Source organism: Mesoplodon bidens (assembly GCF_964165515.1).
Source record: "Mesoplodon bidens genome assembly, chromosome: 7".
Lineage (NCBI taxonomy): Eukaryota > Metazoa > Chordata > Mammalia > Artiodactyla > Ziphiidae > Mesoplodon > Mesoplodon bidens.
Window position 1 is genome coordinate 110547637 of NC_138164.1, and position 17925 is coordinate 110565561.

The window sequence follows — 17925 nt, forward strand, 5'->3', positions numbered from 1 at the left end:
AGGCTCTCTCATTATATTTGTTATATTCTGCTTTGGACTGACTTTAGCTGTTTGTGTACATGTCTCATATCCTGGCTCCAGTGTCATTCCTCGAGGGTGGAGCCTGCAATGGAATCACCTTTGTTCCCCACTCAGTGCCTCATACAAGGCCTTGCACAGAGTAGCACAAAGTAAATATTTGCTGAACAAATGGAGAAACCGGATCCACACTGGTCTCTTCCTCTTCCCAACCATCATGCCCTTGAGGGAAGGAAAGCATCTTTTTATATACCTTGCAGCACCTAGCAGAGTGCTGAGCACACAGGATGTTGTCCAGGAATACTTGCTGAGTAGAAATTAAGTTTTGCCTGCACGCAGCTCTTGAGGAAGAGCTGGGTGGGAGACCAAATACCAGGAAAGGAAGACTCAAAAACGAGGTTGGCAAACTGTGGCCCGAGGGCCAAATCTGGCCCACCACCATGTTTTTATAAATAAAGTTTTATTGGAACCCAGCTACACTCATTCGTTTATGTATTCCCTGTGGCTGCTTTGGCACCACACTGGCAGAGCTGAGTAGTAACAGCAGAAACTGTGTGGCCTGCAAAGCCTAAGATATTTTCCGCCTGGCCCTTTATAGAAGTTTGATGACCCCACTGAAGAGTGTCCTCCTGCTCTGGACCAGGAATAGATATCATGCTGACCCAAAGCTGCAGTCTGGCTCCGTACTAATTTGCCTTTTCTCAAAGTTCTGGAGTCACTGTCTCATTGACCTAAGACGTTTGCTCCCCAGACCATCTCTTTCCACCTTGGAAGTTTGGCACCAAGGGCTCCATGATCTCTAAGCCAGATCCTGAAGCCAGGACCCTCCCCTGCACTGTGGCTGGGACACTGACGGGAGGAGGCTCCAAAGGCTCCCTTCTTGCTGCTCCCGTCCTATTGCTCACCTTGTCCACCTTGTCCAACCAGTCCTTGTTGGCGGCCAGCTCGGCCATGAACGCCTGGTGCTTCTGCCACTTGGTGTGCAGGTTGCGGGCCTCATCATAGGACACGTCCTGGGCTGTCAGCATCTTCTCGTCAATCCAGAGTTTCAGCTGGACCAAGCGTGGAGCAGGGATGGAGAAGGGCAGAGTACATTTCAGAGGGAGGGAAGCAGGAAGCGGGAAGCGGGGCGAGGGTGAGTCGGGGGAGGTGGTGGATGGGGGGAGAAGCCAGGCAGGGATTCACATGCTCAGGTGACACTGCAGCGGACTGACTCCAGGCTCAGAGAGCGAGGGCCTTGTGGGAAAGGGTAGCCAGGGAACGGCAGAGGCGACGTGGGGGACTGAGAACCTCACCTCATGACAGTCTTGTAAGAAATGCTGCCGCTCTCGGTTGTCCCGAAGACGGCCCAAAAGCTGCTGCACTGCTTCTTGATTCTTCCTGTGTCTGTAATGACAGGCCCCTGTGAAGCCCTTGAACTTGCTACGAAAGGGTTATGACCCTCTAACTAACCTAGAAGCCCTCAGTCCTCCTCCTCTGGGGACAACACCTTCCGGGAGCGCTACAAGTCAACCCAGGAACCCTGAGGTCCAGTGTCCAGCTACCCTAGGAGACTTTGGGGAGGTGGAACTTCCCTGCCCGTGACTTAGTCCCTCTCTGACCACTTGGTTTTTCCTCCTCTGCTTTTTGTCAGCTCTCCACCCCCGTCTGTCGGTCTGAGTGCCTATTTCCACTTGGTCCCTTTTAGGGACCCTCATTTGCCCACTGTCTTCATCATACCTCCTCTCTATGGAGTCTGCCTTCTCTTGGATCTTCTCAGCATGGATGTTGCCCTTAGACACCAGCTGGCGCCCGGCTTCCAGGAGCCCGCGGATCCGCTCACCGTTGGCATCCATGGTGCTCATGAAGTCTTCCAGTTTTTTAATGGCGGCATCAGCAGCCTGGAGTGTCCCTGGCATCTCCGTGTGAGACAAAACATATTCCTGTGTGGGAGGGGAGATACCGAGCTCATTTCTCAACCTCTCAGAAGGAACCTACCAAAGGGCCCATCTGAGACATGGAAGCCAACCAGGTAGGGACAGGCAGACTCTGGCTCTGAAGACGGAGGGATGGTGCCTGATTATGTGGGAGTCTCAGAAAGTTAGAAGGGAGCTGGGCTGGAGCGCCTTTAACACTCCAAATCCTGCTCCATCTTATTTATAGCTGCTGATTACATTTCTGCTATATGACAAGCCAGGTTTTCTATTTCTTCTCTAGTCAGTTTTGGTAAGTTATGCTTACATCTTTTTTTTTTTTTTTTTTTTTTTTTGCGGTACGCAGGCCTCTCACTGTTGTGGCCTCTCCCGCTGCAGAGCACAGGCTCCGGACACGCAGGCTCAGCGGCCATGGCTCACGGGCCCAGCTGCTCCGCGGCACGTGGGATCTTCCCGGACTGGGGCATGAACCCGTGTCCCCTGCATCGGCAGGCGGACCCTCAACCACGGCGCCACCAGGGAAGCCCCCGTATTTTTTTTTGAGCATGTTCTCCCTGCCCATCCTGTTCCCTCACCTACTCCATGTGCTGCGTTTACCTCCTCATCCACCACTCCTTCACATTCCTTTGGTCCCTATTTCCCACTTCTTCCTGGTTGGGACTTTGTGCCCTGGACTCTCACCTGGCTGCTGAGCACGCCCTCGGCCTGGCGAGCATCACGCAGGAACCCCTGGAAGCCGTGGGCCTGGGCAAGACGGCCTTGTCGGCTCTCCCACATGCGGCCCAGCTCCTCCCAGCCGGTTCCCAGCGCTTCGAGTCGCTGCCGTAGGAAGAGGCACTGGGGATCGGCCTGGTCCCGGGTCACCTCCTCACCCACGGCCCGAAGCTGGCTGTACTCGCTCCGGGCCCGCTCCACCTCTCCCCGCAGGGCTGCATGTTGGGCCAGGAGGGCCTCTGCCTCAGGCAGGGTGGCCGGCCCTTCTTCAGAGGCCACAGAGGTCTGCGTGCGGCCGAGCCAGGCCTGGAAGTCGTCCAAGCTGCGCAGGAAGTCCTGCAGCCGCCGCGCCTCGCCCAGCGACTCCTCTCGTCGCCGCATGGTGGTCCTGAGGTCCTCCCAGCCGGCTTGCACCTCTCCAAGCCGGGCGCTGATGGCAGGGGCTTGGGCGGGGTGCTCAGCAGCCAGGGCATTTGCCTCTCGGGTCAGTTCGCCCACCCGGGCGGCGATGGCCTCCAGGTCCCTCTCGGTGCCGGCCAGCTTACGCTGCAGCGCCAGCACCCCGGCCAGGTCATTGCCCAGGCCCTGGGTGGACTCGATGACCTTGGTCTTTTCTCTCATCCAGGCCTGGGTCTCTGTGCACTCTAAGTGGTAGTTCTGGATGCTCAGGGCTGACGTCAGAGCCGCCTTCTTGCCGTCCGCCAGGGACCGAAAGTGCTGCCACCTGAGGGCAGAGGGAGTGTCCGGAGTTGCTCAGCTTTCCCGCCCTGTGCAGGTAGATTGGAAGCTTCTTCCTGCTCTCTCGCCCTTGATATATCCTACCGCCTGCTTCTGCCGTTTAGAGAGCCTGCTCCCCACTCACCTTCCCGTGACTCCTTCTTGTCTGCTCCCTGTCCAGGCACCAACCTCTTCAGACGACCTTTACCCCCACTTCCATCTCTTTCATCCCCACCCCCCTCCGACATATTTCAGATGGCTTTCCCTCCTCATTTTAGCCGCCCTCCCATGCCCTACAGAACTCTCTTCCAGCTGCTGTCCTGTCTGCTGCGTCCTTTCTCACCCCACCTGTGGTTGAGCTGCTTCTGGGTGTTGACAATGCTGTCCTTCCCCGGGGGGTTGGCCTTCAGCAACTGCTCTGCGATGTCATTCACAGCAGTAATTCGCGCTGCAAGGGCGTTCATTTCAGGCTCCAGGGTCTCGAACCTGATGGGGTGGAAGAGCTGGCCATGAGTGGTGGGAAGCAGCGGTGCGCTGGTCCACCTCCCTTAGATGCATGCCCGCGAGAACTCCTCTCCGTCAACATGAGGCTTATTGACAGGAGCCTCTGCACCTCTTCCCTACGTGGTTCACAGCATCTGTAGATCAAGGGGGAGCCCCCAACTCCCCCCAGACAAGTAGAAAAACTGTCATCTCTAGAGTGGCTCCAAAACATGGTAAAAATTAAAGGTGAGGACCAGCTGGACAACAAGTCAAACTAATCCCTGGCACAGGGCTTCACCCTTCAGCAGAACCTCCCTTATTCCTCCTGGGACTTACCCCTTAGCTGCCTACCTGGGTCCCACCTTACTAAAATGTGTTAAAAAAAAGAGTTGATAACGAAAAAAATTTAAGGGATAAAGATGTGAAGCATAACTTCTCCTGGAACTTTTCATATTCTCATAGAGCAGAGTCTGCAAATGGGCCACGTAATAAATATTTTAGGTTTTGTGAGCCATTCGGTCTTTATCATGAATATTCAGCTCTGCTGTTTTAGTGCAAAAGCGGACACAGGGATGACATGTAATGAATGGGCATGGCTACGTTCCAATAAAGCTTTATTTACAAAAACAGGCAGAGGCTGTGTTTGGCATAGGGGTTTCTGACTCCTGTCATGGGATATATTGAAAAAAGCAACAAAACACCTTTAATTACATTTTTAAAGCCACCAGAAAATTTGACTATAGATTGAGTAGTAGGGACTTCCCTGGTGGTCCAGTGGTAAAGCATCCGCCTTCCAATGCAGGGGATGTGGGTCCCATCCCTGGTCAGGGGAACTAAGATCCCACACGCCACAGGGCAGCTAAGCCCGCGTGCCTCAACTATTGAGCCCGTGCGCCACAACTAGAAAGAGAAAACCCGCACGCCAGAACTAGAGAGAAGCCCGCGCGCCACAACGAAAGATCCCGCATGCCGCAACAAAGATCCCGACTACGGCAACTAAGACCCGACGCAGCCAGAAAAGAAAAATAAATAAATAAATAAACAAACAAACAAAAGGAAAAAGAAGATTGAGTACTAGGTGATAACAAGGAATAGCTAATTTTGTTTTATGTGATAATGGTATTGTGTGTGGTTCTATAAGAAAAACATCATTTCTAAATTATTTTAGGATTTCTTATTCTGTAAATAAAGCTACTTCAAGAGGGGTTAATCAGTGTCTCTGTCTAAAAGGTTTATAACTTCAAAGCCTTAGCTATTCTAAGCCTGCACACACAATTGAAAAATAATGTACTGGGCTTCCCTGGTGGCGCAGTGGTTGGGAGTCCGCCTGCCGGTGCAGGGGACACGGGTTCGTGCCCTGGTCCGGGAAGATCCCACGTGCCGCGGAGCGGCTGGGCCCGTGAGCCATGGCTGCTGAGCCTGCGCTTCCGGAGCCTGTGCTCCACAATGGGAGAGGCCACAACAGTGAGAGGCCCATGTACCGCAAAAAAAAAAAAAAAAAAAATGTACTCATATTGCAAATTTCTATGTTCCCTGGAGAATACAGAGGTGAAACTTTAATACTGGGGATTTGCTTTTGAAAAGGAAAATTAATCAAACATAGCAAGATATTGATGATTACTGAATTTGGGTGATGGCTATGTAGGAGTTTGCTGCATAATGTTTCTATTTCTGAGGATGTTTAACGTTTTTCATTAAAGCAGAAACCAGACTACTAGCAAGACTCAAAGGGGTGTATGTAGCAAGAGCAGGCAGTCTATGGTGGCACCCACCATCCATCCACATGGGGGCCGCCCTATACATTGGCCCCAAACTCGCAAGGCCACTCGGGAGGGTGGGGCGTGCGTGGGGCCCACCTTTGCTGCACGACCTCCAGGTCCTCCAGGCGCTCAGGCAGGGCGAGCCCGTTGAGCCACTGCTCCTTCTCCTCCACCCAGAGCCCGCAGGCCCCCGCCTCGCTGAGCATGGTGTAGCGCGCCAGGGCCGCCTCCAGGGCACGTGCGCGCTCGCCTGCGCGGGCCCGCAGCTCCCCGTATTGCCTCTCCAGGGTGGGCAGCCGGCCCTGCACCTCGGGCGTGCGGCTCAGCACGGGAGGCAGGGCTGTGGCCTGCTCCCGCAGGGTGTCCAGGGTGGGCCGGTGGCCTCGGATCTCTTCCTCCAGGGCCCGATGCTGCCGGGCCAGGGCCTGCGTGGAGAACTCGTCGTGTCCCAGCTCGGGGCTGGACACCAGGCGCAGCGCGTCCACCAGCCAGGCCTCCATGTCGTTTGCGTCCACCTGGAACTGGTAGAGGCTGGCGGCCTGGGCGAGCCGCTGGGCACGCTCCTCCGCCAGGGCCTCCAGCCTCTCCCACTGGGCCCGGAGCTCGGCGGTGCGGGCGGCGGCCTGGCCTGCCCCGGGGTGGCCCTCGGCCACTAACTGCTGGCCCTGCTCCAGGGTGAGCTTCAGGGGCCCCAGCCGGCCGCTCATCTCGCCTCGCAGGGCTGTGTGCTTGTTGAGCAGGCGGAGGACGCCGGTCAGGTCCCGGCCGGTTTCTGCCGAGGCCAGCAGGTGCTGCTGCTCCCGCACCCAGGCCTCGGCCTCGCCCACCTCCCAGAGGAAGCGCCAGAGTCGCCGGGACTCCTCCAGCCGGGCCCGCCGAGCCGCTGCCAACTTGCACAGCGACTCATAGTTCTGCTCCAGGGTGGCCACCCGCTCCAACACCAGCTGGGGGTCGCACGGTTTGTACTCTGAAACAGTCACACCAGAAGGCCAAGAGCTGTGGCCCAGCCCTCTCCTGCCCCCTGTGCACCCCTAGTTACAAATCTCCCCACCCCACTCTCTTAGCTCTGTCACCCACTGTCCACCCATCATCTTTCCTGTCCCCAGGTTTTTCCAGTCTTGCTGCTTCAGCTCTTAATGTTCTCCTTCCCAGCTCCCCCGCCCTTTTCCAGTTCCTCCCCCCCCCCGGTTTTCACCTTTTCCTGGTTCGCAGAAGCGCAGCGCAGAGGCGCTGACGGACCGCACCCTCTCAGCCTGTACGGCAATGTCGGCTTCCACCAGCTCGTGCAGCTGCAGCAGGTCCTCCACTCCAGCCAGATGCTTGCCCAGGTCCTGGGACTGCAGCCGGCCCTGCGGGGCGCACGCGGCATGTCGATGGCCATCTGAGAGCCGCCCGGTTCCCTCCCAGTCAGGCCTCTTGCCCCGCCACACACGTGCACTAACCTCGCCCCATCTTCCTGGATCAACCACACATCCCGACCTCTTGGGGAGGCTCCAGGTGTTGCACCCAGGTGAGCACACATGCTCCCAGCTGTCAGCCCTCGCTCACACACAGTGACCCCTGAGTTCTCTCCTGGTACCCTGGCAAACCCCGCTCCTGGAATCTCCACTCTGACTCATCATCTCAGCACCAGAATTATCGCCACCCTCCTATGGTCGTGGCTCAGTCCCCAGCACCCCAGCAATCGTCAGCACCTCTGCAGACCTATCCACATCCCCGTCTCTCGCCTAGATCACCGCAACAGCCTGTGACTGGTCTCTCTGCTCCCACTCTGGCTGCCCACAGCCATTCTTCAAATAGCAGTCAAAGTGACATTTAAAAAAATGTAAAAACGCAGCATCATGTCTCTCCCCCTTTTCAAAACCTTCGAATCACTTTCAATGCTCCATGTTACTCTGAGTAAAATCCAAACTCCCTGACCAGGCCTGTGAGCCCTAAGCGAGCAGGCTGCTTCCTCCCTTCCCTCGTCCCCGACCCCTCCCTGTTCTTACAGCAGCCCACCCCCACCCCCCGGCCTCCCTTCTCATCCGGAACATGCCACGTGTGAGCAGGCCAAGGGCCTTTCTGTTCCTTCTGCCTGGAAACATTCTCTCCTTAGATCTCCCTGTGCTGGCTCCTTGGGACATTCTGCTCTCAGCTTAAATGGCATTTTTCAGAGAGGCCGTCCTGGACCACTGCACCACACGGCCTGTTTCCCTTTCCTCATAGGTTTCACGCCCACGTGCTATGCTGTTTATTGATAGGTCCACGGGTTTGATCATCAGCCTCCTCCCACTGGAACGTGAGCCCCATGAGGACAGGGAGCTGTTTGCTCTGTTCATCTGAACCGGGGACAGGGCCCTGGACTGGAACGTCCTCTGCAAAGGTTCGGCCGAGCAGACGGGCGAACGTGCCCTTCGTACTCCCACGGTCCCGACCACCTCGACCCCGCGTCCACTGGTACCTTCATCTCTTCCATCCAGTCCATGAGGTAGAGCAGGTCCTGGAACACCTTCTGCAGCTCCAGGTTGAGGAGGAGCCGCTCCCGCCGGGCGGCCACCATCTGCCGCAAGAAGTCCCAGAGCCGCGCCACGTTGTGCTGCCGCGCGGCGATGCGCTTGATGTCGTGGTAGTGCTCAGCGGCCAGCTCGGCGGCCACGGCGTCCACTGCCTGCACCCGGCCGCTGTAGGCCACGATGTCCGTCTCGATGGCTTCGTGCTTCCGCACTGCTGCCTCCACGGCGGCCAGCTCCAGCCCGAAGTTGTCCTGGGGCGGGGACAGGGAGGGAGGGCTGGGAGCTCCGGGACGCCGCTCTGCTCACCCCCTGCCCCCCCACCCCACCCCGGAGCACTTCTGTTGCGAGGTGCCAACTCTACAGGGTGGCTCTCAGCATCCTCTCTATCCCACCCCATCCTGTCTCACCAGCCCTTCTCCTGTTCAAGGCTCCGGCCCCTGGTTCCCTGGCTCTTGGTCTCCAAGTCTGTGTGATGGAGTTCCTGTTCCTTTAGCTCCCCACCTCACAGGGCTCCTTATCCACCACTCTCTCTCACTCTCCCATGTCTCCAGACCTGCCTGGACAGGCCAAGAGTCCCCCGCTGTGTCCTACCTGGGACACAAGGCGCTGGTTCTCGCTAAGCCAGGTCTCCCGCATGGCGGCCTTGCGGTCGAAGCGGGCGGCCAGCTGCTCCAGCTTCTCCTGGCGGATCAGCTCCGTGCGCAGGGCCAGCTCACGCTCATGCTCAGCTTTCTCCAGCCGCTCCCAGGCCTGCGAGGTGGAGACAGGATTACTGCTAAAGGGCCAGGGCTCAGGAAGCGAGGGCGGGGAGGGGTCACCGGGGCTGGGGGTGCAGGGTGGGTCCCAGGGAAGCTCGGTCTAGTGGGTCTGTGGAATGCGGTCAGACGCCTGTGCAGGGAAACATGAGGAACAGGGTGGCGTGAGTGCTGTGGAGCCCCGTGAAAACCACGTCTGCTGGTGGACAAAGACGGGAGGGGGACAGGGAACAGTGGAAATCACTGGATTTGTTTGTGGTGGTGGGGCTGTGGGCGAACCCTATTACTTTTGTTAATCTTACGCTCTCTGTGAAAAAAGTGAAACAAAAGTAGGGCCAGTGAGTCTAGGATATGCTGAACAAGATAAGGGACTGGGGTATAATTTGCATGGAGAGACGGAGGGAGGAGGAGGGGGACGTGCAGGACTCGGGAGAGGATGTGGGAGTCACGCCTGCACCCGGGATGGGTGGGGTTCAAGCCAGGCCGAGGGTTCAAGCAGGGACAGTAGGGGCTGGTGCTGAGGGTGGGTCGTCCCAGGGATGGAAGGGAGGCTGTGGACCTTGTTGATGTCGGAGATGAGCCGGCCCTCGCGGGGCGTGTAGACCTTCTGGTTGTTGGCCCGCAGCTTGCTCTGGATTGTGAAGAGCAGCACTTCCAAGTTCCCTTTCTCAGTGAACCTGAGGCAGGAGGCCGGGTGGGGTCAGAGTCAAAGGCCACGAGGGGCCCGGGGACTCTTTACATTTCAGAATGAAGTTGTTCTGTGTTGCTTTTCATCTTATAAAAGCTTGGGAAAATACTGGCAAACCACGTTTAAAAAGAACCTAATTTTAAAACAACTGAAAACCACACAGACATGACGGCTGTCACCCCTGGGCGTGTACGTACTGCATTTTTGCTTTACACAGATGGGATCGTACCATAACCATGGCTAACATTTGTGGAGGACTCACTCACGGAGAGCCAGGCCCTGTTCTCAGGGCTTTGCATGCATTAACTCCTTCTCAGTGTTACCTACATTCTCTCATTACCCCCATTTTCCAGATGTGAAAACCGAGGCACAGACAGGCTAAATAATGCCCAATGCTCACAAGGGTAGGTGGCAGAGCCAGGATGTGAACTCAGGTACTTTGAATCTGGACACTTAGCCCTTTGCTCTCTGCCGTCCACAGACAACTGTCTTCTAACTCTTGTGTTTCATGAACGTCTTTTCAGGTGAATAAATGCATTTCTCCAATATTATTTTCAGTGGCTGTACCATGACTTAATTTTCTTTTACAAAGGTCATGTTCGTGAACATCCTTGAAGCTACATCTTTGTTCAATGCCCAGCAGAGGACTTTCTAGGTCAAAGGGCACACCTCAAATCATTCCCTGGAATGCACAGGAACAGATGTTTTGTGGCTTAATATTAGTTTTGGAGCTTAAACACATTAACTCCGAAAGAGCTCAAAAACAAAAAACACAGAAGTTTTAGCATGTACCGTATAGAATCACCTAGTAGTAATGCCATACTTCAACAGTCAGTTGCCTAAGTACATAAATGATAAGAACCTGTGCAACGTGCAAGTGACCAGCCACATGCACGTATTGCCAGCGGCAACCTGCCTGTCGGGTCCAATCCCCTGTCCTTAAGCTGGGATTGGGTTGCCGAGACACCCCGACCAACCTCATCTGAGTAGACTGCACCAGCTCTACATACCATGGCGATCATTTCCACAGCGTGATTTCTCGTAATGGGTGACCATTAAAATTTTTTACTTTGGAAACTGCTACTGGGGCTCTGAGCTGGGGGAAATGAGCCTCCACTGCATTTATGTGCTCCCACCATCTCCCTCCCAAAAGGCTCCCCTCATTTAGGCTTCCTGCTGTGTGAGCACAGCTTGGGGCAGGCAGGCCGTGGCACGGTGTGGCTCAGGGACACCTACTTGGGTGGCTTCTCCACAGTGCGGTAGGAATTGAAGGACTGGAGCTGGTTCTGGACACCACTCAGGGAGTTGGCCAGCTGCCGGTCATTGAGGGTCACGATCGTTTGCTCAATCCACTGCAGCAGCTCTGAGGCCAGGGACTCATACTTCTCCACCAGGCGCTCGGCCTCCATGGCGTGGTCCAGCACCTGTGAAACCGTGCTGTGGGTTCCCTGGCCCAGTCCTCCCCTGCTCCTGCTTTACGGGGGTAGGACCCCTAGGCCAGGCCTCCTCTGGTCTTCATGCCTACCACCCCCATGCTGGAGAGTACCTTGCCAATTCTTTTGCCTTCCACGGCCAGGGCCTTCATCTTGGAGAAATAGTGGTAGTAAGTAGCCACGTAGGTAATAATTGATTTCTCATCTGGTTGGTCCACATTCACATCTGAGAAAAAGGACCACTCAGATCAGGCCGAGATTAGAAACCTGCCTCCCAGAGGTATGCCCACAACTCGAATCACTTACTCCAATCCTAGGGGCCTCCTTGCCCTCCCAGGCTGATATCTTTCCAGCTCCCTTCAGAGTAAAATAACAAATAAACTATTTGGACTAAAAGGGCATGAAAAGCTAACCTTTCTATTCCCCCTCTTCCTAGAAACAAGCGGAGTTTAAAATCCAGAAGCCCAAAGAGGCTTCTACCCAGTGTAAAATTAGTTGTTTGGAGGAAGAGAGACAAGAAAAGAAATAGCATTCCCATTGGGGGATGGATCGTGGACTTATGGGCTGGAAAGATGCCCAAGAAGTCATCCAGTTCAGGGGCAGCAAGACAGAAGGTATGAGCGAGGCCTCCTGAACCCAGGATATTCAGAGGGCTGGGCCCAGGGAGCCCTGGAAGCAGGGACAGAGGCCAGTTCTCAGGGCCATCTCGGGGCACAGTCATGGCTATTTCTTACCTCAGTCCCAAAGTTCAGCTGTGGGCCCAGGAGGTGAGTGTCCTTCAAGCCAAATTAACTCCTACCACGAGGACACCAAGGCTGACTATGACTTGAAATCTCTTAATTGGTTCTCTTAATTGGGCCAGCTTGTATCCTACCTACAGGGAAGACTATTAGACCAGAAGCCCTCCTGACCACCTCTGACCTCCCACAGGCAGGCGGGAGCCACGGAAATCATCTCAGAAAGTTATGGGATGCGAGGCTTTATTTAAATATTCTTTATCATAGCTGTGCTTCTCAAATGCTCTCCAAGGAACCTTGTACTTGGCCTGCTTCGATCACTAGTTAGCTGATGTTTGTCACTCTGGACTAAGAAGGCACGGGAAAAGGGACTACAGGTGGGATGGAAGACAGGGAGAAAGTAACCAAGTCCGAAACCTGCCCAAGGAGCTTCAGAAGGAGCATTTTCAGCAAGGAAGTCACTCGGCCCTTCCATCCTTCTCTTTTCTGGCTGCACCAAGACTGCTCTCTGCTCTCCCAGAGAGGTGACTGAGGAAACAGGCTCTGGAGCCAGGCTGCCTGAATTTCAGCTCCACCAGCCGTATGACCTTGGAGAAGTCACTCAACCTTTATAGGCCCCTGTCTTCTCTTCCATAAATGGAGCATGATATTGATTTCAAAGGGGGTGTTGTGAGGATTAAATTAATTAGAGCACGTCAAGTGTAGTGCCAGGTACAAAACAAGAGCTCAGTGGCCATTCCCAGTCTCATCAGCATTAGATCAGAACCACAGGGGCCAATGAGTAGGGTCAGCTGACCATAAGGCCAGCACTTTGTGAGACCTCAAGGTCACGGAGCTTAATTTAGAACCCTAGAGTTTTGGAATTAGAAGGGACCTTAGGGACCCCGGAGACCAATCTTCTCATTTGAGAGATGAGGAAACTGAGCCACAGAGAGGCCAAGCGACTGGCCCTATGTCACAGAGCTGCTCCGTGGAGGGGCTGGGATAGAACCATACCCCAGGGCTCTTTCTGCCACGGGGCTGCCTTTCTTCCTATATTGAGATATACTTTTCACACCATAAAATTCACCCTTTTAAAGTATACTATTCCACGGTTTTTAGTACATTCACAAGATTGTGCAACCGTCGCCATGATCTAAATCCGGAACATTTCCGTCACTTCCCAAAGAAACCCCGTAGCCATCTGAACGATCTGCAGTTCCTTCCCGTTCTCGCCGCCCTCAGCCCCCCGCACCCACTCATCTACCTTCTGTCTCTAACCCACAGCCTCTCTGCCCCACCTTCAGGATCCAGCAGCTTTGTAAGTCCCAGCTCCTTCTCAGCCAGATTGAAAGCATTCTGCAGATTGTAATGTGCATTACACTTCTTCAGGGACTCAAAATCCAGCAGGTCTGGCCTGGGTGGGGAGGGAATATAGAAGGTATCAAGGGCACGTGAGATTCTGAAGAGGAAAAGTAAACCACCCTTATCTTTCTCCCTAAGTCCCCAACCCTCCGCGCCCCAGGGCTCCCATCGCAAGCCCTCCGTGCAGTAGGCACCCCGACATCCTGGCTCTTCTCCGAATGTTCCTTTCTCGTAACTGCCATGTAGCTCATCTCATCTCACTGCTTTGTCTATGTGTGCCTGGGCCCATGGGTCATCAACCCATCCAGTAACTCGGACAAGCTCTCGAACCCCCGTCTTCTCACCGGTGTTTATGTACAATGGCATTGAAGGCCAGCCCATCTCTCCAGCTGGTAGTGAAGTTGTGTACGTTGACATTGGGGTACCTGTAAACAGAGGCCAGGATGGACAGTGACGAGGGCCACCCCAGTCTGTGCCTCGAGGACGGACCCCCAGCTTGTGGTCCCTGGCCCCCATCCTTCCTTTACTGCACAGCCTCGGTGCATCCAACCCTCCAAGGCCATGCTGCCTGGGCAGCCTCACCCCGCGGTCTTCATCTGGCACCACAGCAGCAGGGCATCCTTGGCTGACTTCTTCTCCTTATTGTCTTCTGTTTCCACACTTATGTCTTGGATCTACGAAGGAAGGAAGGAAGGAAGGACAGAAGGAAGGAAGGGAGGACGGCAGGCCCTCACTCCCTGAACAGGGGCTCCTGGAATTATCAGAGATGCTCAGAGATACACGGCAGGAAACTGCTCCTTAGATTCCTGGATTAGGGGTCCAAGGACAGAGCCTGGGGACCTTTCCTCCTGGGTCAGTGACCACAAAACATCAGGTCAAAGGGATTTGAGGCAGCAGAATGGGGTGGAACTCAGAAGAGTGGAAGTGCCTCGAAGCGAAGAATGCGGTTCCTGCAGGTGGGGGAACTGCAGGTGGCGGAGTGAACATTTCCTGACAGCTGGGTTTCAAAGGTGAAGCTGACAGAGCTCTGCTTAGGGCTGGAAGGAGCAGGGGAGGTTACGCCCGGGGAGGAGGCAGGGGAATCAGGAGAGCTGTGATGGCATTAGGACACTGGACTGGCTTTGCTCAGAGCATAAGGAGTAGGGTGGCTGTTCTCTTTTGAGGGAGGTGAGCAGAGTTTGAGGCAGCGGAGTGGGCTGGCGACCAGACCCCAAATGTAGCTCTAAAACTCTCCGTGGTGAAGGACCAGTCTGTAAAATGTCCAGTCCCTTGTGCAGCGACACGTGGTCCTATAGCCCGTGACCAGTACACAGACCAGGCCACAGGGAATTTGCCACAGAAGTTTGACAACACCCATGCTGGCCTCCACCTTGTTTAATGAGGAGCGTCCCCTGATTTGGCGTATGAGGTTCTAGGCCCTCCGTGTGTGCAGTGACCTTTGGGGCTGCAGCACTGGTGTGCAGGGCACCCACCGAGTAACACCGTGTGGGGTACCTGGAATCGAAGGATGATGGTCCACACGAGCCCAAGGGTCAGGCGGTGGTTCCCGTCCACAATGTCATGCGAGCCCACATTTTCCAGGTGCACTTTTTGCTCCTTCAGGAACTGCAGCGCCTTGTCCACATTCTCCAGGCAGTGGATCCGCATGCGGCCCTTTGTGGGCTTTGGCTGTCGAGGGACCGGGGACACAAAGCCATGGGATCGTGGGCCTCCTCCTCCTTCCCTCCTAGCTTTCCCGGGGCCCTGCTTCCTACACCTTCCCCATGACCTCCCTCAGGAACACAGGGACCGCCCCAGGGAGCTAAAGCTGAGCTGCAGATGAGGCTTGGGGCAGATTAAGATTCCCAAGGGAATTAACGACACCCAGAGTGGGCGGGAAAAAAAATGTTTTCAGTGGGGCCACTGTTCCTGTCTCCACGAAGCAATGTTCCTGGTTTAATTCACGCAGCAAAGCCTCTCAAAATGAAACCATCCTCTGAGCAGAGGGCGGCCACTGCTTTCTGCTCTGTGGTATCACTCTTCTCGTTCAGGGCCACTCCCATAGCTTGTCCCCTTGACCACTGTCTCTCAGGCCGCCTCCTCCCTGGTGACCACAGCTCACCAGTGTCTCCCCCGAGAGCACCTCGAGGAGCCTCAGGAGGTTACGTCCATCCCGGAGGTCGCTGTACAGGTCTCCCACCCGGCATGTCACCCGGGCCAGGTGAGAGTTGACCCACTTGGTGAAGGTTTTCTTCTGCACAGCTTCTCGCTCATCTATGGCAGCAACATGGGGTCATTTCTGCCCTTCAAGTACCGTGCACCTGCTTCTAAACACCAGTTGGTGGGGTTGGGGAAGTGAGGTCTGGGGAGGAGGAAGGGCAGGAAGATGGCCGGGAGGAAAACCCATAGCTTAAAAAGCCAGGAAATACAGAAACTGGAATGTGTTCATAAGCAAGGTGAAGAACAAAAATAAGAGACGGAAAACAGGCTTTGAGAAGAAAGGATGAAAGAAATTAGAAGCAGGGGACATGCAGGGAAGGTCTGGGATCAGGGCTCTGTCAAGTAACAGTGGTGAAATGCTGTTGCTTCACCCATCAGGGCCTCACTTTCCTCATCTGTAAAATGGGCACATTACTTTCTCTTTCAGCAAGTCATTGTGTTGACTGAGACAACGTGTGTAAGATGAGGCACGAAGTGGCTCCTTGATGAGTTACTGTTTACAGGCATGATCTAACCCGAAGGAAAGAGTAAGAGTTGCTCAGGCCGGTCCAGCAGGAGGTATGGCTGTTCCCTTTTGGTGGTGGACAAAGGAGAGGGTGTGGACTTAAATTACAACAGCCGCTGTTCCAAGTGGCCACTAGAAGGATGTGACCTTATAGAGGCTGCAGGCCTCCTGAGTCAGCTTGCTCTCCTGGGATAATTTAAAGAAAAGACAGGCTCCTCTCCTTCTGGGTTCATTCAATTGGTTGCAAGGGGATCCTGTCCCAGGACACCAATATTCCAATGCCAAGAGGGAAAACATCATCGTGAAAGCAGGAAACAGGGAAAACAGTGAGCCCAAGTAACACGGGGTGGGGACAGGAAGAAGCCAGGCAGAGTTTAGCGCCAATCTCAAAAAAAGTGAGGAGGTGCCTGCTGCCTGGTCCACAGGGGGAGCTGCTGATGAGGGGATGCTGTTACATTTCACAGAAAAATAAGAATTAAAAATATTATAAATGACAATGTGAGGGAAGAGGCCATTGGAAGCTGCTCCGGCCACTAGGATTTCCACCAGTTCTCCCCAGAGGGGCCCAGTGCAAGGACCCAGTCCAAATGGCCAGGGCCTGAAGAGTCACTTGTCCTTCCGTCTCAGCACCAGCAACTCAGAAACCGAAAAGACTCACCCCTTAATCTCACATTCCTATGCACCTCACCCATAAAACACAGCGACACACCCATGTCTATTTCGGTCTTTCTTACCTCCAACCCCGTACCTGGGACAACCTTGGGGTCCTAACAAATGCTCAGATATCCTGATGCTATGTGGGCCTTCTCTCAGGGTCCACAGGCCCTGCCCGAGCCGGGGACTGCCCGGAACATCAGCCATTAATGGATCCATGGAGTCTGCCCTGATGCCAGGCACACGGGGGTGAGGCCATTTTGGTGCACAGGTAGCGTGAACGGGGAAGATGCAGAAACGGGCAGCTAGGAGAAAAATGTGCAAAGCCAAGCGCCAGGGACAAAGTGTAACTTTACAAGGTGTCCACGGACACACAAGACAGAGTGGCTCCCAGAGATACACTGGAGTATGGCCGCCAGGGTGAACACAGCCTGCTCAGACATATACCTGAGCCTGTCTGCACCAGCTCCCTTTGACACACTCCCTGGTTTCCACACACACTGAAGACACCCACTCAGAAACCCAGGGCAGCACAAACACGCCCTAGGTCCCTCGCCTACTGCCTCACGCTCCCTGTCTCCTTCCCTGACCACCCCAGCGGGCGTTTCCTCCCAAAGGCCGGAAAGTCTCAGCGAACCACGCTGGCTCCTCGCCTTCGAAGACACACGCCCAGCGGGGCCCCGCCGCCGCCGTCACACCCGCTCTCGCTCTCACCGCCCCTCCAGCGGGTCCAAGCCTTTTTCGATTCTGTCAGCATCCCCGTGTTTTCCGGCCACTTGTAATGATCCCCCCGGCACTTTTGTCTCCCAACACAAACGTCTGAGTCACAGAAGATGCTCCCCCCGACCCCGGGTTCCTGGCTCCGGCTCCTCTCCCACGCCCCCCGGGCCCCTCGCTCCGCGCGGCTCCCCTCCGCTCGCCCCCCGGAGCCCACCTTGAAGCTGCTTGAAGCGTCCCTCCAGCACGCTGGCGTACTGAGCCGGGCTGATGAAGGCAGCCGGCGAGAGCGGGAGGCCCCTGGGGTTCTGAGACTCTTCCAAAGCCTCGTAGTAAAACTCGTCGGCCCCGTTCAGGCCGTGCCCGTGCGCCCTGCTCACTCCGTGCCCGTTCATGATGCTGCTTGGGCCCAGAGTCCATGCTCTGCCCGCGCCGGGGCGGGGCGCCGAGGGTCGGCTCCCCTTCGAGCCTGGGATCCCGCGAGCCTGGGGTCCCCGGGTGGCAGGGGGTGTGCCTCAAGGACGGTGGAAGTTTCGAGAAGTGGGAAAAAGGAGTCACGGGATGTCTGAGCCCCGAGCTCCGGGACCCGTCGTCAGAACACCTGGCTGCGGCGAGAGGAGACGGAGGCAGCTCCAGACAAACAGGTCGGACAGTGACGGGGGAGGGGTGGGAGGCGGAGCTTTCCGGCTGGGGCAGGGCCAGGCCCCGCGGGCCGCAGGAGGGAACTGCCAGCGCCTTAGAGACCTGCCCGTCTGGCCCCGAGTACACAAGACCCGAGGGAGAGGCCCCCGAA

At 55.6% G+C, this 17925-nt stretch overlaps 1 protein-coding gene across 3 annotated transcripts in view; it reads right to left on the reverse strand.

Annotated features, from left to right (window-relative positions):
* Positions 1 to 17925, reverse strand: part of SPTBN2 (spectrin beta, non-erythrocytic 2) — a gene marked incomplete at its 5' end in the record, with an annotated part of 31115 nt that overhangs the window by 11107 nt on the left and 2083 nt on the right. For 2 of the 3 annotated variants that reach the window (XM_081239821.1, XM_081239820.1), the window contains 17 exons: positions 924 to 1070; positions 1314 to 1404; positions 1738 to 1940; positions 2613 to 3369; positions 3711 to 3848; positions 5702 to 6572; positions 6801 to 6954; positions 8049 to 8351; positions 8692 to 8850; positions 9415 to 9532; positions 10780 to 10967; positions 11090 to 11202; positions 12994 to 13109; positions 13402 to 13482; positions 13640 to 13731; positions 14552 to 14725; positions 15159 to 15310. In XM_081239821.1, coding sequence (XP_081095947.1) covers positions 924 to 1070; positions 1314 to 1404; positions 1738 to 1940; positions 2613 to 3369; positions 3711 to 3848; positions 5702 to 6572; positions 6801 to 6954; positions 8049 to 8351; positions 8692 to 8850; positions 9415 to 9532; positions 10780 to 10967; positions 11090 to 11202; positions 12994 to 13109; positions 13402 to 13482; positions 13640 to 13731; positions 14552 to 14725; positions 15159 to 15310 — 3857 coding nt within the window. Of the gene's footprint in view, positions 1 to 923; positions 1071 to 1313; positions 1405 to 1737; positions 1941 to 2612; positions 3370 to 3710; positions 3849 to 5701; positions 6573 to 6800; positions 6955 to 8048; positions 8352 to 8691; positions 8851 to 9414; positions 9533 to 10779; positions 10968 to 11089; positions 11203 to 12993; positions 13110 to 13401; positions 13483 to 13639; positions 13732 to 14551; positions 14726 to 15158; positions 15311 to 17349; positions 17688 to 17925 lie in introns of those variants that run through there. The other variant, XM_081239819.1, reaches the window with a different exon arrangement.